We start from the raw sequence: 17,508 nt of genomic DNA, 5'->3' as shown, positions 1-17,508 counted from the left end.
TTAGCAATATCTTCCGATTCACTAAAGAAATTTCAGACTTTCGGGTAATTCTGTTTATACTACTGGCAACACAGGATAGCGCTGTGCACATTTGACAATTCGGATCTAGATAACTTCATGCCCTGACCGTCATCCTTGTCGAACGCGTGTTAATTGTTATTTCCTTCTCGCTCAGTGTCAGCAGTCGCAGTGTTTTCCAAACTTTTCACGCCGTAAGCTTGGTAATTAATGTGTAACTGTGAATTAGTTTTTCAAACGTTTGTCTTGTATAGATAAATAAAGTTTAATTTAATACATTAGATTTGTTTTATTTTACTATGTTTCTACATGAATAACTTAAAATTAATGCCGTTAAAATAATTTTCACCGTTGGTTAAAATTCTCCCACATTTCAAAGTTTGAGAACCTGTAAACAGCATGATGACGTAGGCGCGTGTCAGTTAGGTCATACGCGAATCTCGGAATGGAGTACCAGGCGGAGTATATTATTATACCATGGGGTGTACGAACTAGGAATCTATGCCTTATAAATCTATGGCATATAGTATATATGTTGCAGTCAAAAGTGTGAACTGTCAAAAGAACTTTTAACCGATAAAAACAGGCAAAACTGCTTTTGAGTCTTTTGACTGAGCATGTTGGTCAAAAGTAGTTTTACCTGAAAATCATACCTATTTCTGGCAGCAGTTTCGTTTTTAGGGCGTAGCAAAAAAAAACCCCTAACCTACCTATCTCTGGGAACAGTTTCGTTTTTTGGGCGTAGCAAAAAAAAATAACCCTAGCCTACCTATATATATCTGGGAGTACTTTTGACTGATAGTAACAGTCACAATTACTATTAACCAATGATTTTCAGGTAAAACTACTTTTGACCAACATGCTCAGTCAAAAGCAGTTTTGCCTGTTTTTGTCGGTTAAAAGTTCTTTTGACCAGTTCACAGTTTTGACTGCGACATATATATGATTTATGAGATGACAGCAAAGAGCATAATAATCACTACGTTCTAGATGACAGATAAACATAAATAATATCATTAGTATCAGTCTAAATTACCAAAATCTAAAAGTATCCGAGATCATACATGAACTTCGGTACTAACAAAATACATTCAAACAAGTTAACAAAATGTTCAAGCACTACAAAGATTTGTGCGATGTTGTTTCCTTATTGGCATACTGTTCTGCCGAAAGATCGTACTTGCTGAACCGAGAGGCTAACGGTGAATATTGGCTACCTTCTTGCAAAACCGAGAAAAACTGTTGGAATATGACAGCCCAGAAAATTAATGTAGAGGTACCAAATTATTGTATTTAAATTTTGAAAGTAACAGTTAGTAAACTATCTGACGGCACCAGAATCCTGGTTGACTGAATACTGTCATACCTATACTGTGTAGGGTTGAGTTAGCTACAAAACAACTAAGAAGCTACTACGTCTAGAAGGCAATTAGTATGTGAGACCTACATCGCGCTTACGGAGTTTATAATGTCAGTTACTATATATATAACTTCCGACCAACTCTCAATGGACTTCGGTCCCCAGGCATAACACCCGCCTGGAGAGAGTACTCTCTATCGCCTCTCTACCTTCTACAGTATTTTCCTATTCTATGCAACGTTTAGTTACTGCTTCGATTCAACTAGGTATTATTTTTTATATTCAGATTACATCAGTGGCTAACCTAACCAGTGTACGGCCCGCTTGATATTTAAAGGGTACTGTTACTGTATTAAGTTATTTATAGATACTAGTAATCACAAGTGCGTTGCTGGTTCTTATAAAACCCTTGGACTAACTCAACCCTATACAGTATAGGTATGACAGTATTCAGTGAACCAGGGTTCTGGTGCCGTTCAGATAGTTTACTAACTGTTACGATAGATGTCGCCAGGTGCTCCCCTAAGGAACATCGAACAAGTCTGTTCGGAAAGATAAAGATTCTCTTTCTCTTCTTCTCTTTCAAAGATTGCATATACTTACTCAAAATTTGACACGAGTCGAGTACCGTCGTGGCCAAGGGTGGCCTAGATGTCCACGGCGCCCTAGAAGTAGAGGACGTTACCCGCATAAGCTGCATGAAGACGCAGGCGGTTCGTTTCCGGCCTCGGCCACTGGAGGGCTTGGTCACTTTTTCTTTACTATATGGCACCTATTTCAGTTTAATTATGATTAATGTTGGTGTTTAGATATTTGGCAGCGAAGCAAGCGCATGCCAGCCGCTCCAGGTCATAAAAACCTGGTTGCCAGACCACGAGAGTACGTGCGTGTACCACGCCGTCTACAAGGCCGCCGTCAAGTCTGAGCTCAAGAAACGGATGAAGATTAAGAATGTCAGTGTAAGTCAATACTACAATCTCCCATTGAAATGCGTTTTATTAACCCTTTTCCATTCCAGGCATAGTACGATTTATCGACCACATATTGTGCCATTACAATTTCAACTTTAGCATTCCGATTTAATGTTTAAATTATATTGCACATTCGTGAAATGTGACTTGTCTTCAAATTAATCGTGAAAGATGGATTATATTTGGGAAAACCTTGTAGATTGATGCGGCTGGAAAATGGTTAACAGATTTACTAGTTATATAGTAGTTATCAACCGCAGGGATTCGCCTGGAGCCCACTATAGGCTGACAGCCAAAACAGACGACTCACAGAAATTTGTTTTCTGTGACTGCGCCATATTTTTTATGATTACTATAGGCCTAGCACAGGAGGGGCGAGTAAGCTTAGTAGGTATCTCGCCCGCGAGATAGACTAGCCTGAACAATCCGCCCCTCTCTACTTAATTCAGTAAAAAAGACAAAAATCTATCTCGCGGGCAGATATTGTCGTGCCGATCCGCTCCTGTGCAAAAATCAAGTGAGTTGATGTTAAAGTTTTCATAATATTTTTAAACTAGGGAGCCAAAACCCCTCAATGGGTGAACTCAGTCGAGTTGGATCGCCTACGTGCGCACTGCAGCCTTCGCAGCCCAGAGATCGCCATGTTGGCTGCCCTGGCTACTGGGGACCATTGTAAGGACCAAGAAATTGTAAGCATTTTCATAGTGTTATGAACTTTGACTAGGATGTCAAAAACCGAAACGAAGGTGCTATGCTAACCATAGGTATAACGTCGCGAGGAAACCCGCACTCATTTTCGAACTAATACCAAAATGTATTTGTAAAATGTAACTCGCATTAGGCCAGGGTCAGGCCTATAAGTTCGTTTTTTTTAGCATTAGAAATAAGGTAAACAATCTTGATATGTCTTTTAATTGAAAAACACATTTTAAAAATAAATTACGGCAAATATGTAACAATTATGAATCTAATACGATCATTCTTCTGCTTTCACTTACTTCAGTTACTGATTTTTAAAAAGCGTTTTTCAATTAAAAGACATGTCAAGATCGCTTACCTTCTTTCAAGTTCTTTCTAATGCTAAAAAAAACGAACTACCTATAAATTAAGGACGTAGGTACCTAAGTGGGTTGATGTTAATCAACGTTTGACCCATCAGAAGCTTAAACCAATAGAAATGATAAAGATAATTTACTTCCAATAGCACGAGCTGAAGAGCAGTATGTTGGTCGAGGTGTGCGAAGAAAACACGCTGATTGGGCCGGACTGCGCCGGCAGCCTCGTTGGTGCCGCCCTGCAGCAATGTCAGCTGCTTGCCGCTGCTAAATACAAGAAAGAAGGTTAATGTCGTCTTAGCATCACCTCTAAATCAGCGCCAAATTATCTGCCTGTTGTAGCGATAGTATTTTAATCATAACAGGGTCACTCCCACTAGGCCAGACCGGTCGTCAAATTATTTATTTATTTTTTAAACTCTACTCTTTGAAATTCGATCCAAATTTTGAGGCAATCACGGCACAAGTAGGGAATGGGGGATGCGATTACCTTTATACATTAGCGGAGCAACCTTTCTCGATCTCATTCTACATGCCAGTTCTGTAGATTCACCGCGATCATCAGCCTAACAGATTTATACCTTAATATTACCTGTTAAATTACTTTTGCAGACCAGATCCGCGTGTACCGTGAGTTCACGGAGATGGTGTACCCCGCACAGTACATGAGCCCGCATCTGTTCAAGCAGCTCATGCTGGATGTTGGCTGGCAGTATCCGCAGTGCCCGGGGCTGTTTAGGTATTTCTTTATTACATAATCCCTCTTTTTCTTCTACCAGATTGACAAAACCTATAAAGACCAAAGAGGGTCGATCTGTCCCCGCACTGCCAACGCCGCTCGCAGCAAGTACAGTAAGCTGCAGAGATAAATCACCCCCCTCCCTGCATAGGAATTTTGTTTGCAACGATGGAGGTTGGTAATCTCTGCAGCTTACTGCACATATATATTTGTACTATCTAATTACGGACCTTTGCACACGCTGCAAGTTGTTGCTTCGGTAGATGATCCTCAAAATGGATTGAAACACGTGGAGCGACAATCGAACAGCAGTCTCAAAACTACGGCACACGACCCTGCTAATCGGGACAATCGACCCGCAAAAAGTGCCAACTTCAATACAAGTCAGACAGCGAATAAGAAGCGGTCGCTCACCTTCTGCCCTTGGGTCAAAAAAATGCTGACCCCTGGATGGAAAATCATGTGTACTATCACTCAGGTTTTCAAATTACATATTATAATACAGCTTATACTACTTATTATACTTATGTTCAATACTATTCGTATTGTCCATTCACTATTTGGTTGTGCTTCAGAGCTGCAGACATGACAAACCGGGGCGGGCTCTCGTTTCACGATCTGCTGATGTGGACAGCAGCTCTGGAGCCCGTTACGCAGCATAGCGGCTTTACAGCGGAAATCCGATGCAAGTACATTTTCAGGTAAGCTCCACTGCGTTCCTTAGGTAGGCCTATGTTGGCCCAATACTGTACCGGGCTCAGCCTTTCATAAAGCTATAAATACTCTTATCTTAGGTAATAATGGCAAAGCAAAATCTTTTAATTGACACTTCGTCGACTTTTTCTATTACCTTTACAAAATCATACACAATGGTTTTATCGAAGCATGTAAACCCCTCCACAGATACTTCGACAGCGATCGGGACCAGAAGTTGGAATACGCAGAGTTTAAAGAACTTGTTGCGGCGGCTCGCGCAGCACGGCAAGTCCCTATTGACGCACTGAGCGTAGCTCGCGACGCCGACAATGTTTACAGGTAACACTTATACTTCCAATAAATGTGCCACAGGTACACTTCCTAAACATCCTGGAAAATTGAAAAGACAAGAGAAGAAGGGAGACCTAGAATTATTTATCTCAGCCAAATAAAAAATAATGCGTCGTATGATGAAATTAAAAGACTGGCACAAGAAAGAAATGATTGGCGATTACTCCATCGACAAGAGCAAAGCTCTTAAGTTATGATGATGATGATGAGATGCACTTCACACTATACTTCCCATATGGGTTTACGTCTACCGTCTTCTTTTTATCAGTGAGAGTGAGATGAGCAGATGAGCGTCGATAAGGCAGTCAGTTTTCTTAATTTTGAGTTGTCTTGGGGTATAGCTTGGGAGGTATGACTTCGGGCGTGGATGCCTTTAACGGGTTTACCATAGTCAAGAAGAAACAACTTAAGTAGTTAATAGTTCACCTAACTTCCACCTTAACCATTGCCCCTGTTCAAATAGGCAGCTGAACTTACAGCCAAACTCCCAATTGTCTATGACGGACTACTTACGTGGTGTCAGCGAAGCCCGTCTCCGAGGGACCAGTGCCATGCTGCGCGCCAAACGAGGCATCGCCAACTACCTTGTCGATCTTCAGTGAGTATCAATCAACATTGCGTTGGAAGTTTGAATCGGCAGCTGGACTCGCAGCAGTTGCAGACAATTTCCCTTAATGCATGGGTGAGGTTGCAGGTTGCCGATCTATAACCAATGCTAATGGTTGACTTCCCACACCTCCGCTTGTCTCCGCCTCAGTAGTAGTTACAATAAACTAGTTCAAAAGAACTGTCACCGATTTTTCTTGAAATATTATTTTCTGGAAATATTGAACAGATTAATACAGCCAATACAGGTCATAAAAATGTTTTCAAACCATCTATGTTTCAAACTGAACATTTTTATGACCTGATTTCAGTTATTTGAGCTAATCAAGTAATCATTACTTTGTTTGACACAGGCAAATGAAGCAGATTCGCCCACAGGCTCAAGACCAACAGTAAGTTTACTTATTAACTTAGTTGCTGAATGTAAGCTTGTGCAACCTGTTTTCCAAATGTTGGTTTCCTTAATGGAGCGGGTTTACTTAAACACTTGTTTTTTTTTTGCGCTACACTTGCATTAGGTATATTGCGGATATTTGTGTGACAGTGAAAACAGACTCTTCATGATAATTGTACTCTGATTTCAGCCCTCCACCTGCTCAAGTACCGCCACACTTGGCAAAAGCTGTGCAGACTCGTTGTAAGTTTTCCTACTCTTAATATTCGAGATATCCAAGTGCGCAAGCCACATCAGAATTCCTAATTTTAAGTAACATAAAGTTAGGTCTAATTTAAACTCTAAATAAATGATTTGTGGCCACTCTTTGACGCTGAAGCTCTTATGATATGAGCCTAGGCTCAAGGTTCGGTGTTGCACATCAGTTTCAAAACGTTACCAGATCCAGATTGTTGGCATGTCTTTCGGGTAAGTCGGTTTAAATTAAAACTTCTGTCTGCAAATTGCTCTGCGTAGAATAACTAGGTATCTTGTCCCTCCCTGAAAATCAAAAATCATTTTCGTACCAAAATTTCATATCGATTCAATTTAAGCATGAAGAGGTAACAGACAGAAGACAGACAGTTAAGTACTTCAGCATTTATAATATTTATGATATATAGGGATCTAATAACTGCCAAATTATGGGGGGGGGGCTAGCCAAGATATTAATCGTACATCGACAAACGCCAAACGGAAAAAAAAGTATCGGGAGGACAGAGGTTATTACGAACTGTTGACTACGTGACTATTTGTAAACATTACCTATTTAAGTTTCGATTGACGTTTTATATCAACGATTGTCATCTTGGCTAGGCCCCTGGAATGAAAAGCCAGTAGGTAATCATTTATCCCAACAGCCTTCGGACAGCAGACAGTAGAAAGCGGTGTATCCCGACGGGCTAAACTGAGCGCGAGTTCTTGTCGCCGCGCCGACTATGCCGTGGCAGCTTACTCAGTGCGAGTGAGACGCCGCACCAACGAGATGCTAGAACTTGCTTCCATAGAAGGTACTTCATCTACTCCACTATTTTCCAGAAGTAAAACCCGCCCGGCCTGTGGGCGAATACGGCGCTGCCTCTGCCGTATAGACTAAGTACTACCTATTTAGATTCTCTAATCTAACAAGGAAGGATGTTGGATCCGACCTCAATAGTCGGTTCATCCTCCTTGCTTTGCTTCACGTACATTTAAAAATGTCTTGTGTAGCAAAAGTAGGTTACGTTAATGGAGGGTGATTATCGCTTATGTGGAGGAACCCATCAGATTTGGAAATTTTATAGAAGACCGAGCCAAGTAAATAAAATACCCACTACTTACCTAGGTAGAGAGGTACTCTGGTATTTTAACATGGATTTGGCTTTATATCACAAGTGTTCCGCTGTGCTGACAGTTTAATAGACACACATTTTGGATCTTCATAGATTGTACCTAATATCTTCTTACCTGCATATCAGATGGTATGGTATGCATAACATGGGTGTATTTAGTAAAGAAGAATTGGTTTGGGTATTACTTATCTTAGGTAAGTGGAAGAACTCGCTTCGGCTGCTGCTGATTCAATTCGATGGGATTTCGCATACCTAGATAATTTAATCCTATTGTTTAACTTTACGCAATCCAATTACTGTTTATTTCTATGACAGAAGACGCGGTGACCCCCTCAACAGCGAAAATTCTAGGTACCCTGTCGCTAGAGGTCCTGGGCCCATCCACGGCACCTGTAGCCGCGCTCAATGCTGTCAGATACTTCGCCACCGCCATTAGTAGCGTTAATACCGTAAGTGAAGTTGCATCTGACCTGAACATTCACACATTGCAATTTAACCTCCTGAGACCTCAAATTTTTTGTACATATCTTAAATCTATTTTGAACTTTCATTGCATAACAATGAGTTTGAAATTCAATAACAAAACAACTCAGGAGGAAATAAAAGCTTGTAAATATTGTTTGCCCAGAAACGACTATCAGTAGCCGGCAACCAAGCTACCTCGGCCAAGCAGGCGTGGACCTGGGCCAATAAAACCGAAGAGGCTGATTTGGGAAACTTGATCATCAAGCTCGCAGACGCAGTGGCTCCCATCTGCGTCAATGAGGCGAGAATGCTGAGGGTACGATCGCCTATATACGCTGTGGGTGAGATTATTTAAATTTTCCCAAACTTATAACTTTTTGTAGATACTCCTTTTAAATTTCCCAGATGACGTCACTTTACCTCCTCCTGGTCCTGTGTATTTTATTTGGAAATTCTTTATGCGAACTTGCTTCCGACTAAATGGCCTGAGGTCTCAGGTAGGTACCCTAATTTGAGAAGCCCTCTTAGTATGTTACTTATATTTAGTATGTAAATTGTATCTTCTGTTGGTGATCCTAATAAATAAACAAATAAACAAATAGCCCTTGATGATCTTAGGAGTTTTCGTTTTAGAGTTTCTAACCTTTTAACCCCTCGAGCCCACAAGGTTTTTGACTTGGTGGTGCAAGTACTTACGATACCTACTATCGCGCTCGTGGGACTTACTCCTAGTGGTAACTTTTTCTGACGCGATATCTTCCAGGGTTTAAAATCTAGGAATTTGGCTTCATATGATTATTATTATTATTCCATTGCCATATGACTTATGTAAGAAGATTCAACAAGAGAAGAACATTTTTTCCGTTTGATTAACCAATAATCGGTGTTTTAACTTTCCCTCGTTACTCCCATTAAATCTTCAGGTGATCTCCACGGCAACTTAGCGGCGCTCCTAGCGATGGAGACCGCTTTCTGGCCGATGGGTCCAGCATTGGCCCCGACCCACTTCCTCTTCCTAGGGGACTATGTGGACCGAGGGCCGCACGGCTGCGAGCTGATAGCGTATCTGCTGGCGGCTAAGCTGCAGAGGCCGCAGTCAGTGCTATTGATCCGGGGGAATCACGAGACGAGGGACATACAGAAAATGTTCACGTTTCATGCGTAAGTTATCCAGAATATATTAATGACAGGCTAGGGAAAATAGCTCTAGGAATTTACTTCAAACAGATTAAATAATTTGAAATTAGTTACCTAAATGTTAAGAGATACTAAGGGCAAGTTCATTCTTTCGATCTAGAGCAGCGCAACAGGAAAAAGTACTTCAATATACTTCTGCTTACTTTGTAAGAACGTATTCGTGTTGTATTGTTTCTGATTATGAGAAACGTAAGGGCGCAACTAGCACTCCTGAAGTTGCAATGTGTTGAATGTGGGGCTCAGTTAAGTCAAGGTCATTTTGCATACCGCATTTAGTCATTTTTGCTGCTAGCTAGTACTTGTAGACAACTTTTTTGTAGTGAATGCCTAACCAAGTATGGTGAAGTAGAGGGCACGAGAGTGTGGTCGGCGATCAACAACGTCTTTGACGCGCTGCCACTTGCTGCCGTCGTCGACGACAAGGTGAGTTGCTAGAAAAAAATTGTTACTTTGGGTTTCTTGTATTATTATCTGTAAATAAAAGATAAGGAAATAGATTTTAAATTAGTAATAAAAGTTTTTGCCAAAAATTTCATTTTTGGTACAAGCTTTTATCGCTGACTGTACTTTTCTATTCTAATTCTAAAAACCCCAAAGACAATTAGGTTTCGTTGTTTTGTCACATAGTTGCTATGGCCACCGCCGGTCTCCATCGTCAGATCAGCTCGATGACACCATAATATTGCATTGTCACCCGACTTACGTATGTATGCAAAATTTCAGCTCAATCAGAAACCGGGAAGTAGATTAAATTTAACTTGCAAGATTTGATTACAGACAACGGTCAAGTAAATAAAAGCTTGTAAATAAAAAAAAATATGGCGCAGTCGGTAGGATACGAACGCACGCACCGATACTAATTTGTTTTTATGGTGGAAAAAAGTAATCAAATAGTTGCCAGTTCGCATTTCTGCACAAATTGGTGATAACTGGTGGGAATAGCCAGGTCGGTGTTATTGTATTGTGTGGGGCTTATTATATACCTATTGCTAAGTGCTAATCTATATTGGGACGGTACACGGGGGGTCTGCCGTCTTATGGCCTAAATTGAAATAATTACCTAAACGCGCAGCATCGCAGTCGCATTCTTCTTCAATTTAAGCGCGTTTTCTATTGTAGTTGTCGCACTAGTTATTAGCAGTACACATCATCGTCATGTTACGCTTTGGTTTGGTTTTGGTTACAGGTATTCTGCTGCCACGGCGGCATCCCCCCACCGTGGGTGTGCCCGCTAATATCAGCTATCGATAAGGTCCCCGTGCCACTACCGAAGCCCTCTGAGCAGAGCTCAATAGCTTGGGAGCTTCTGTGGAACGACCCTGTCAAGTACGTAGACTTATAGTTATTATGTCCCAATCCTCACGATCCAATCGTATTTTGCAAACGGATGACTGGTGCATGGGTGGACTCACGCTCACGTTTGTTATTGAATGAATTTTTCTTCTAGTGTTGATGATTTCAGTCTGTGGGGAACAAAAAGCAGCAGTTCTAAACGTCATGATCGCTTCTCGGTCTTACTCAGAGCAGGTTGCGAGTATTAGGTACGTTGGACAGAATGTGCTGCGCTTAAATGGTCGTCCAACACGTCGTTTAGGGGGCTCCACTTCGGGTTCTCTTACAGCGGCCTATGGAAACGCAATCTATTTAATGGGCTTAGGCTTTCCAGATTGGCTACGGCTGTTTATCAAGTTTTCTGTTTGTCTTGCAGACCGCACAAGATCACGGCTACGCAGGCGTTGGAGCTGGCCGCCAACGAGGGGTTCGCGGCGAACTCCAAGCGCGGCACCGGACACGTGTTCGACCAGAACGCGCTTGACCGGTTACTTTGTTTATCTTTTGTCAGTTATCTCAGGGGCGTATTTACCATAGGGCCAAGGGGGCCATGGCCCGGGGCGGCAGGCCGCAGGGGGGCGGCGAAGCCGCCCCCTTGCGGCTTTTTCTGGGCGCCTTTTATAATCAAACTTAGCTATTTTTTTATTATATTTTAATTGACATTTAAATTAATAAACAAACGAACGCTTCAAACCCCACCATTGCTAAAAATATCTACCAACAAGTACCTAAATTAAGCAACATTTTCGTTCAAGAAGTATTAGTACGGCGCAGTGCCGGATTTACCACTAGGCTGAGTAGGCTGAAGCCTATGGCGGCAAATTTGGGTCAAAAAAATATTTTATTAGCTGTTCAGATAGGGTCGACCAGAATTTTGTCGCTCCCCTATTTATTTGTAAAATTTAAATAACAAGCCTTGTCGATTTTGCCGCCCTCTGTCATGTCAAGACCCTTTATATTGAGACAGACAGACGGCCGGACGGACAACAAAGTGATCTTATATGGGTTCCGTTTTTTTCCTTTTGAAGTACGGAACCCTAAAAATTTACCTACTATTTTCTCGAAAAAATTTCGCGCTCGCTACGCTCGCGTTTTCACTTACGTATAGGGTGACCAGATACAAATTTCAAAAGTCCTGACAAAATTCCTGATTTTCGGCCGAAATTCCTGACATGAGCTGCAGTCACAAAAACATCAAAAACAAACCTTAACAGTGTCTAAAAATGTGAAAATTGACTCTGTGTTCCAAACTCAGAGTGTTGGAAATACGGCGAAAATTTCTGCAGCTGAATCTACGCTGGCTCTTCATACAGTGAAACATCATCACTCGTTTAGGTCTATGGACTGCACAAGTGTGCTAATGAAAACTATATTTCCCGACTCGAACATTGCGGGAGGTATTTCATGTGCGAGGACTAAAACTGAAGCCATTGTTACTGGTGTCATCACGCCGTGGGTTTTGAACAAAATCCAACAATCTTTGGAAAGCATAGAATACATAGGGGTGTCTACAGATGCTAGTAATCATGGGGCTGAGAAAATCTTCCCCATATTGATACAGTTCTTCGATTGGCAAGAAGGTATAACGACAAAAGTGCTGGATATCATGAATACGAGAAATGAAACGGCTGAAACCATAACTGAAATAATAAAATCAACATTGCAGAAGTACGATTTATTGGATAAATGTGTATCATACACTGCTGATAACGCCAATGTTAATTTTGGTGGTGTTAACCGGCAGCCAGGACAAAACGTTTGGACCTGTATGAAAAACATTTTACAAAAAGAAATTGTCGGAGTTGGTTGCCCGGCGCACATTCTACACAATTGCATTCAACGTGGCACTGATGTTCTTACTATAGACTTGGAGTCTCTGGTGATGAAGCTGTTCAATTATTTCTCAGTGTACACTGTTCGCACTGAGGCTTTGAAGGATATTTGCGAGTACATCGACGTAAATTACGAAAAGCTTCTATACCACTGCAAAACGAGATGGCTAAGTCTCTTTCCTGCTGTAGAAAGAATATTAAAGATGTATGAACCATTAAAAGAATACTTCCTGACCACACCTGCAGCTCCAATGATCATAAAAACGTTTTTTGAAAACGAACTGGGCGAAGTATATCTATTCATGGTACATTCTCTGATGGCGGCCTTCCAAGAAAACATTTTAGAAATCGAAAAAGAATGTAATTCTGTCTTAGATATTGCACGGATTCTGGACAACATGCGAGCCATTCTGAGTGCACGAGCAAGGAGCAACTTTAAGCCACTTAAAGTGAGAGAATTGCTGGGCAGATGTTCTGAAAATAATCAAGACGTTTTTGATGAAGATGTAAAAAAGATGTATAAAATATGCATTGATTACTTAGATTTGTGGATGAAACCACTAGAAGATTTTAAAGTCTTCAATTGGATGATTGTAAAAAAAGGCGAAGAAATTGATTTTGACAACACCGTTCACGCCATCCATTATATGAATGGTAAAGGCGTTCATATAAATGATGTTAAACTGTTCGACGAGATTACTGCTCTAAACACGTTTTTGATGCTTCAAGAAGACGCATTTTTTGACGCAATGCTTCATTTGATATGGGTGAAGATTTTTAAGAGTATAGGCGTTGCAAGGTTGTAAGAACTATTGCGCATTTGTCAATATTTATTTGCAATCACAGCTCAAAACGCAAATGTAGAAAGGATTTTTTCATTCATGGGAGTGCAGTGGACGAAGGAAAGAAACCGACTAACGGTCCCATCAGTAAGGGCTCTGCTCTTGACCCAGTACAATTTAAAGACAATGAATTGCATCTCATTTTATGAGCATGTCATGAAAGATAAAAAAAATTTGAACGAAGTTTCAAAGAGCAACAAATATTTCAAAAAGGACGAAGTTAATTAACTTCTTGCATTTAAGAGCTTGCGAAGCTAACAGCATACTATTTTTAGTTAGAAAAAAAAAATGTTGATTTTGAATTGTTAAATTAGTCATTGTTGATAAATTTATGTTTATATCGTAATAAGAAAATTACGATTATATTTCAGTTATACAATATATGAAACTACAAAGTGAGAAAAATATTAATAATTAACGTTTGATTTTATTTGTAAGAGTTGTGTCAATTATTTATGTTGTTAGTTTGTTGATTATTTATTGTCACTAAAGCTCATCCTTGAATTACTGATACCAGATGATAATGACAATTGTTGATTAATGATACAGATTTAATATTTTTTTAATGAAAAAAGGCTGATAATTTTTATTTACTAGTATATTTTAAGTAGCGAAAATAGTGATATAGACGTTATTGGTAGTAAACTATTTGTATTAATAATGTGAATAAAAGCTGGTATATAATTGATTATATACCAATGTTAAGTTAAAAGGTGATTTTTTAAATGAAAGAAGTGAAGTTCTAAGCTCGTAAAGGGAAATACTTATGTCAGTAAACTGTTTTACTATTTTTTTGTTATTTTGATTAAAAATATTATTTTTACTGTGTATACCATTTTGTTTATTTGTCCTTCGGGAAACGGAAATGCCAAAATTCCTGACATTTCCCTTTTCCGGCCGCATTCCTGACATATGCCTAAAATTCCTGACATGTCAGGAAAATTCCTGACGTCTGGTCACCCTACTTACGTACCTAACATTATTTGTGACCCATCTGACTATATACATACGGGCGGTTCTTGTGTCTTCGTGGTATTGAATCTCACTAAATTGTTCCGATCCCATGCCGAAACTCAGTACAGATAGAGTGCTCTCGATATCAGATACAAATACAATAATTTTCATGACTTTCCAGCACCACAGAATGAGGGATAATGGTACGGCCTGTGTAATACGCATCCCTACTACTGTCGTCTGCATAGCAATGATTATCATTGATATGCAAGCGATCCATTTGTATAACATAGTTTCTCGAGCAGACTCGATGCCAGACCCGACCGAACTCCTTAGCTATATCCAGCCTGACTACCATTACCATGTCTCACCTTGATTCTCAATGGCCAAAGCAGTACCCACCGGTCACCGATCAGATCAGGCAAATATAACGAGGTCGCATCGTCATTGAGTGACAAAATCGGCCCATATAAATCTGTATCTAGAATAGTGACATTAGTCACGTCACCTTTCTGCACTCAAAAGAATAAAAAATTATCTACGTTCCACTATCAGCGAAGAGCGCCTGAATAGCTTAGCTCTTCTTAATATAGAAGCTGAGCTGACAAACGTTTTAAATTACGACAGCGTTATTGATGATTTTGTCAACCAATTTGTACATAGGAAAACAATGTAAATGCCTATGTGAGTAAATGGTAAATGTTTAGTTTTTTTTATTTCACACCCCACAGTAGGGTGGGTCATTTTTACTTTTTTTTAATTTAATAGGGGGCACAATTAAAAAAAGGTGCCATTTGGTAATTAATTATTGCACGTATTTTTATTTTATTTTTAGCTTTAATTTTACTGCCTCCGGATTGTAGTCAAAGTTTTTGTTAAATGTATGGACATTATGAAAAAAAATGTTTCTTTTTGAGTATTTTTTTATTTATTTATTGGCTCTGAACCTTTACAATGCTATTTCGAGCTAATAATGGTATAACTTTTTAGCTAAAGTTTGAATAAAGAGACGATACATAAATATACTCCGCAGACCATACAAAATATAATAATATTTATACGAAAACTTTGAAATGGATCCGGAGGCAGAAAATGAATTCCGATTACAGAATAATTTGAAATACTGTATATTGGCATTATTACGCAACTTTTTGTAACTGTGCCCGAAGGATAACTAATACTTTTTTTTTCTCCATACACGAGTGACCCACCCTACCCCACAGGTACTTGTTGCAGGTTTTTTTTTTCTTAAATAAAATACTTTATCGTCACTGATGAAGGGGGGCGGCAAATCAAAATGGCCCGGGGCGCCAAATTTGTAAATACGCCTCTGAGTTATCTACACACCTAATCTTATGTGTCCGATAACTGGCTTAGACGTAATTTCTGAACTTAAGGATTTGGGTGTAGGCATAATCAGCTGCAAAGATTTACTAACCTCCGGCCTTGAGTACACCAAATCATGAAATTGATAACAATCAATATCTTAATAAATTATAGGTACTTATAGATCAGTTTATTCTGAAATATTACTTAGTGTTGTAGGAAATGCACTTGGCTGCCATAAAATTACTCTTTTGTTTGGGCTGCAACTACTTTTAAGAACTAAAAGTACCTACTTCAAGGATGTAGCCGCTATCATCATATCGGAGAGGCTAAGGTGCTCACAAAGTAACTCGTCTATTGTCAAGGCGTTAGAGTGCGGTTTTCAGATATTTTTAAGCACCTCGGCTGCTTCGATATATCTGACGGCGACTGTACATAATAGCTTTACTTGTTATTCCTTAGATTCCTGCTTGCGAATCAGCTGTCGCACGTACTTCGAGCCCACGAGGTGCACCAGGCCGGGTTTATGGTAGGTTATCATAATATTTTGAATCATCAATTCATCACCATCAGCACTTTCATCATATTACGATTATCTATATAATCATAAGCATTCTTGGAGCGCATTACGAACTCAAGAGATGAAGACAGGTAGCCACAAGTCAACACATGAGCAGTGGGGAGACACTGGCTATAACCGCGAAAATCGAAGTTCGCAAATTGCGGGCATTGTTCTCTGTCACTCTAATTACATCTTCATTGGATTAAAAGAGAAAGATCCCCGCAATTTGCGAATTTCGGTTTTCGCGGTAGCCCCTCTGATTTCGGGCAAACTCGGCTCAGCATTGCTCCGAGCAATTATTAGGGTTGACACAACTTGACGTCCCTTTGTGTGCACGACCACAGATAATTACTTGAATTTTGACAACCCTAAATAGCCGAAAGGGATAGTGCCATAAGTTAGAAAGGGATATCATGATTCGACCCTGAATCGCTGTCAAACTTAGGTTTTGTATGTAGTGTCCTTTCTGTACGGTAATACTATTACTTATTCTGTGACAGGAGCCCCTCAATTTGGCGCGAAATGATAATGCTAAGTTTCCGATTTAGGGTACAAGATGGCAGACCCTCCAACGAGCAAGGGAGCTCGCGTGAACTAGAGGGCAGCACCTGCTGATTGATTTCGATTTTTTGACAGTGTCAGCTGCGCGGGCGACTGGTGTCGGTGTTTTCATCTTCGCGCTACTGCGGCGGCACCAACGACTCCGGCGTGGCTTTACTGGACGACGGCAAGCTGAGGTTGTTGAGGATCAATGCAGACTAAGGGCCAGTTGTGGCAGTTGTACCAGCCACAACACGCAATGATCAACGCCACTCAGCAGTGAACTGTGCAACTTCCCATGTAATACAATTTTGCGAACATTTTAACGGTGACTGACGGTATGGTGCATGCCATTCCTAATTGCTTTTAGTCTTCATTACACTGCCCTTAGGGTAGGAGTACCTACCCTTAAACAAGGAAGGTATTTATCTACTTATGCTTTTAAAATTCGGTTGATAGCGCTATCAAATAAATTTTTATATTGCGCATTCATTGCTAGTGATGTGTCAAAGCTAATTCTGTGATAATGATAATGTAAAAATCGTGTGGTCTACCAAAATTTTGCTATTGTGAATTTAAATTCGATATGGTGACGTATAAGTGGTAAAGATGAAAAAACGTTTAGATAAGTGTAGTTCATTTTGAATCTTATTGCAATTTCCATATGAGTTGTAATTCAATTACCTGGGTAAAGTGAACGAACTATTTTTTATGCAGGTAAAAAATCGTTCGTTCACTTTACCCTCAAAAATGCGCGTTTTCCCAGAGATAAGACCTAGCTAAATCAATTTATCGCCCCCGAAAACACCCATATAGCAAATTTCATCGAAATCGTTAGAGCCGTTAGAACCTGAAAGAATGACCAAATCCGTCGTTGGGGGCACTTCTTGTTCGCTTA

At 40.1% G+C, this 17,508-nt stretch overlaps 1 protein-coding gene across 1 annotated transcript; it reads left to right on the top strand.

Moving 5' to 3' along the window:
• Nucleotides 1-1,104: 1,104 nt before the first annotated feature.
• LOC134790326 (uncharacterized) lies at nucleotides 1,105-16,896 on the top strand. The gene is made up of 18 exons (XM_063761094.1): nucleotides 1,105-1,294; nucleotides 2,188-2,341; nucleotides 2,911-3,038; nucleotides 3,554-3,689; nucleotides 4,017-4,143; nucleotides 4,719-4,844; nucleotides 5,047-5,178; nucleotides 5,654-5,788; nucleotides 6,381-6,433; nucleotides 7,090-7,239; nucleotides 7,876-8,000; nucleotides 8,189-8,366; nucleotides 8,949-9,186; nucleotides 9,543-9,645; nucleotides 10,409-10,548; nucleotides 10,931-11,041; nucleotides 15,971-16,037; nucleotides 16,707-16,896. The coding sequence occupies exons 1-18, from the start codon at nucleotides 1,127-1,129 to the stop codon at nucleotides 16,830-16,832; spliced, it is 2,397 nt and encodes a 798-aa protein (XP_063617164.1). The 5' UTR covers nucleotides 1,105-1,126; the 3' UTR covers nucleotides 16,833-16,896.
• The last annotated feature ends 612 nt before the right edge of the window (nucleotides 16,897-17,508 follow it).

This window comes from Cydia splendana, chromosome 5 (assembly GCF_910591565.1).
Source record: "Cydia splendana chromosome 5, ilCydSple1.2, whole genome shotgun sequence".
NCBI classification, from domain to species: domain Eukaryota; kingdom Metazoa; phylum Arthropoda; class Insecta; order Lepidoptera; family Tortricidae; genus Cydia; species Cydia splendana.
Note: the sequence above shows the minus strand (reverse complement) of the source record. Positions and strands in the feature narration are given on the sequence as shown.

What these genes read in the sequence shown, in the direction of transcription:
- LOC134790326 (XM_063761094.1), top strand. Translation starts at nt 1,127, where the DNA reads ATGTTCAAGCACTACAAAGATTTGTGCGATGTTGTTTCCTTATTGGCA. An exon ending in CTGTGGAACGACCCTGTCAA is followed by an intron (nt 10,549 to 10,930) that starts GTACGTAGACTT and finishes TTTGTCTTGCAG; the next exon opens with ACCGCACAAGATCACGGCTA. An exon ending in GACCAGAACGCGCTTGACCG is followed by an intron (nt 11,042 to 15,970) that starts GTTACTTTGTTT and finishes GTTATTCCTTAG; the next exon opens with ATTCCTGCTTGCGAATCAGC.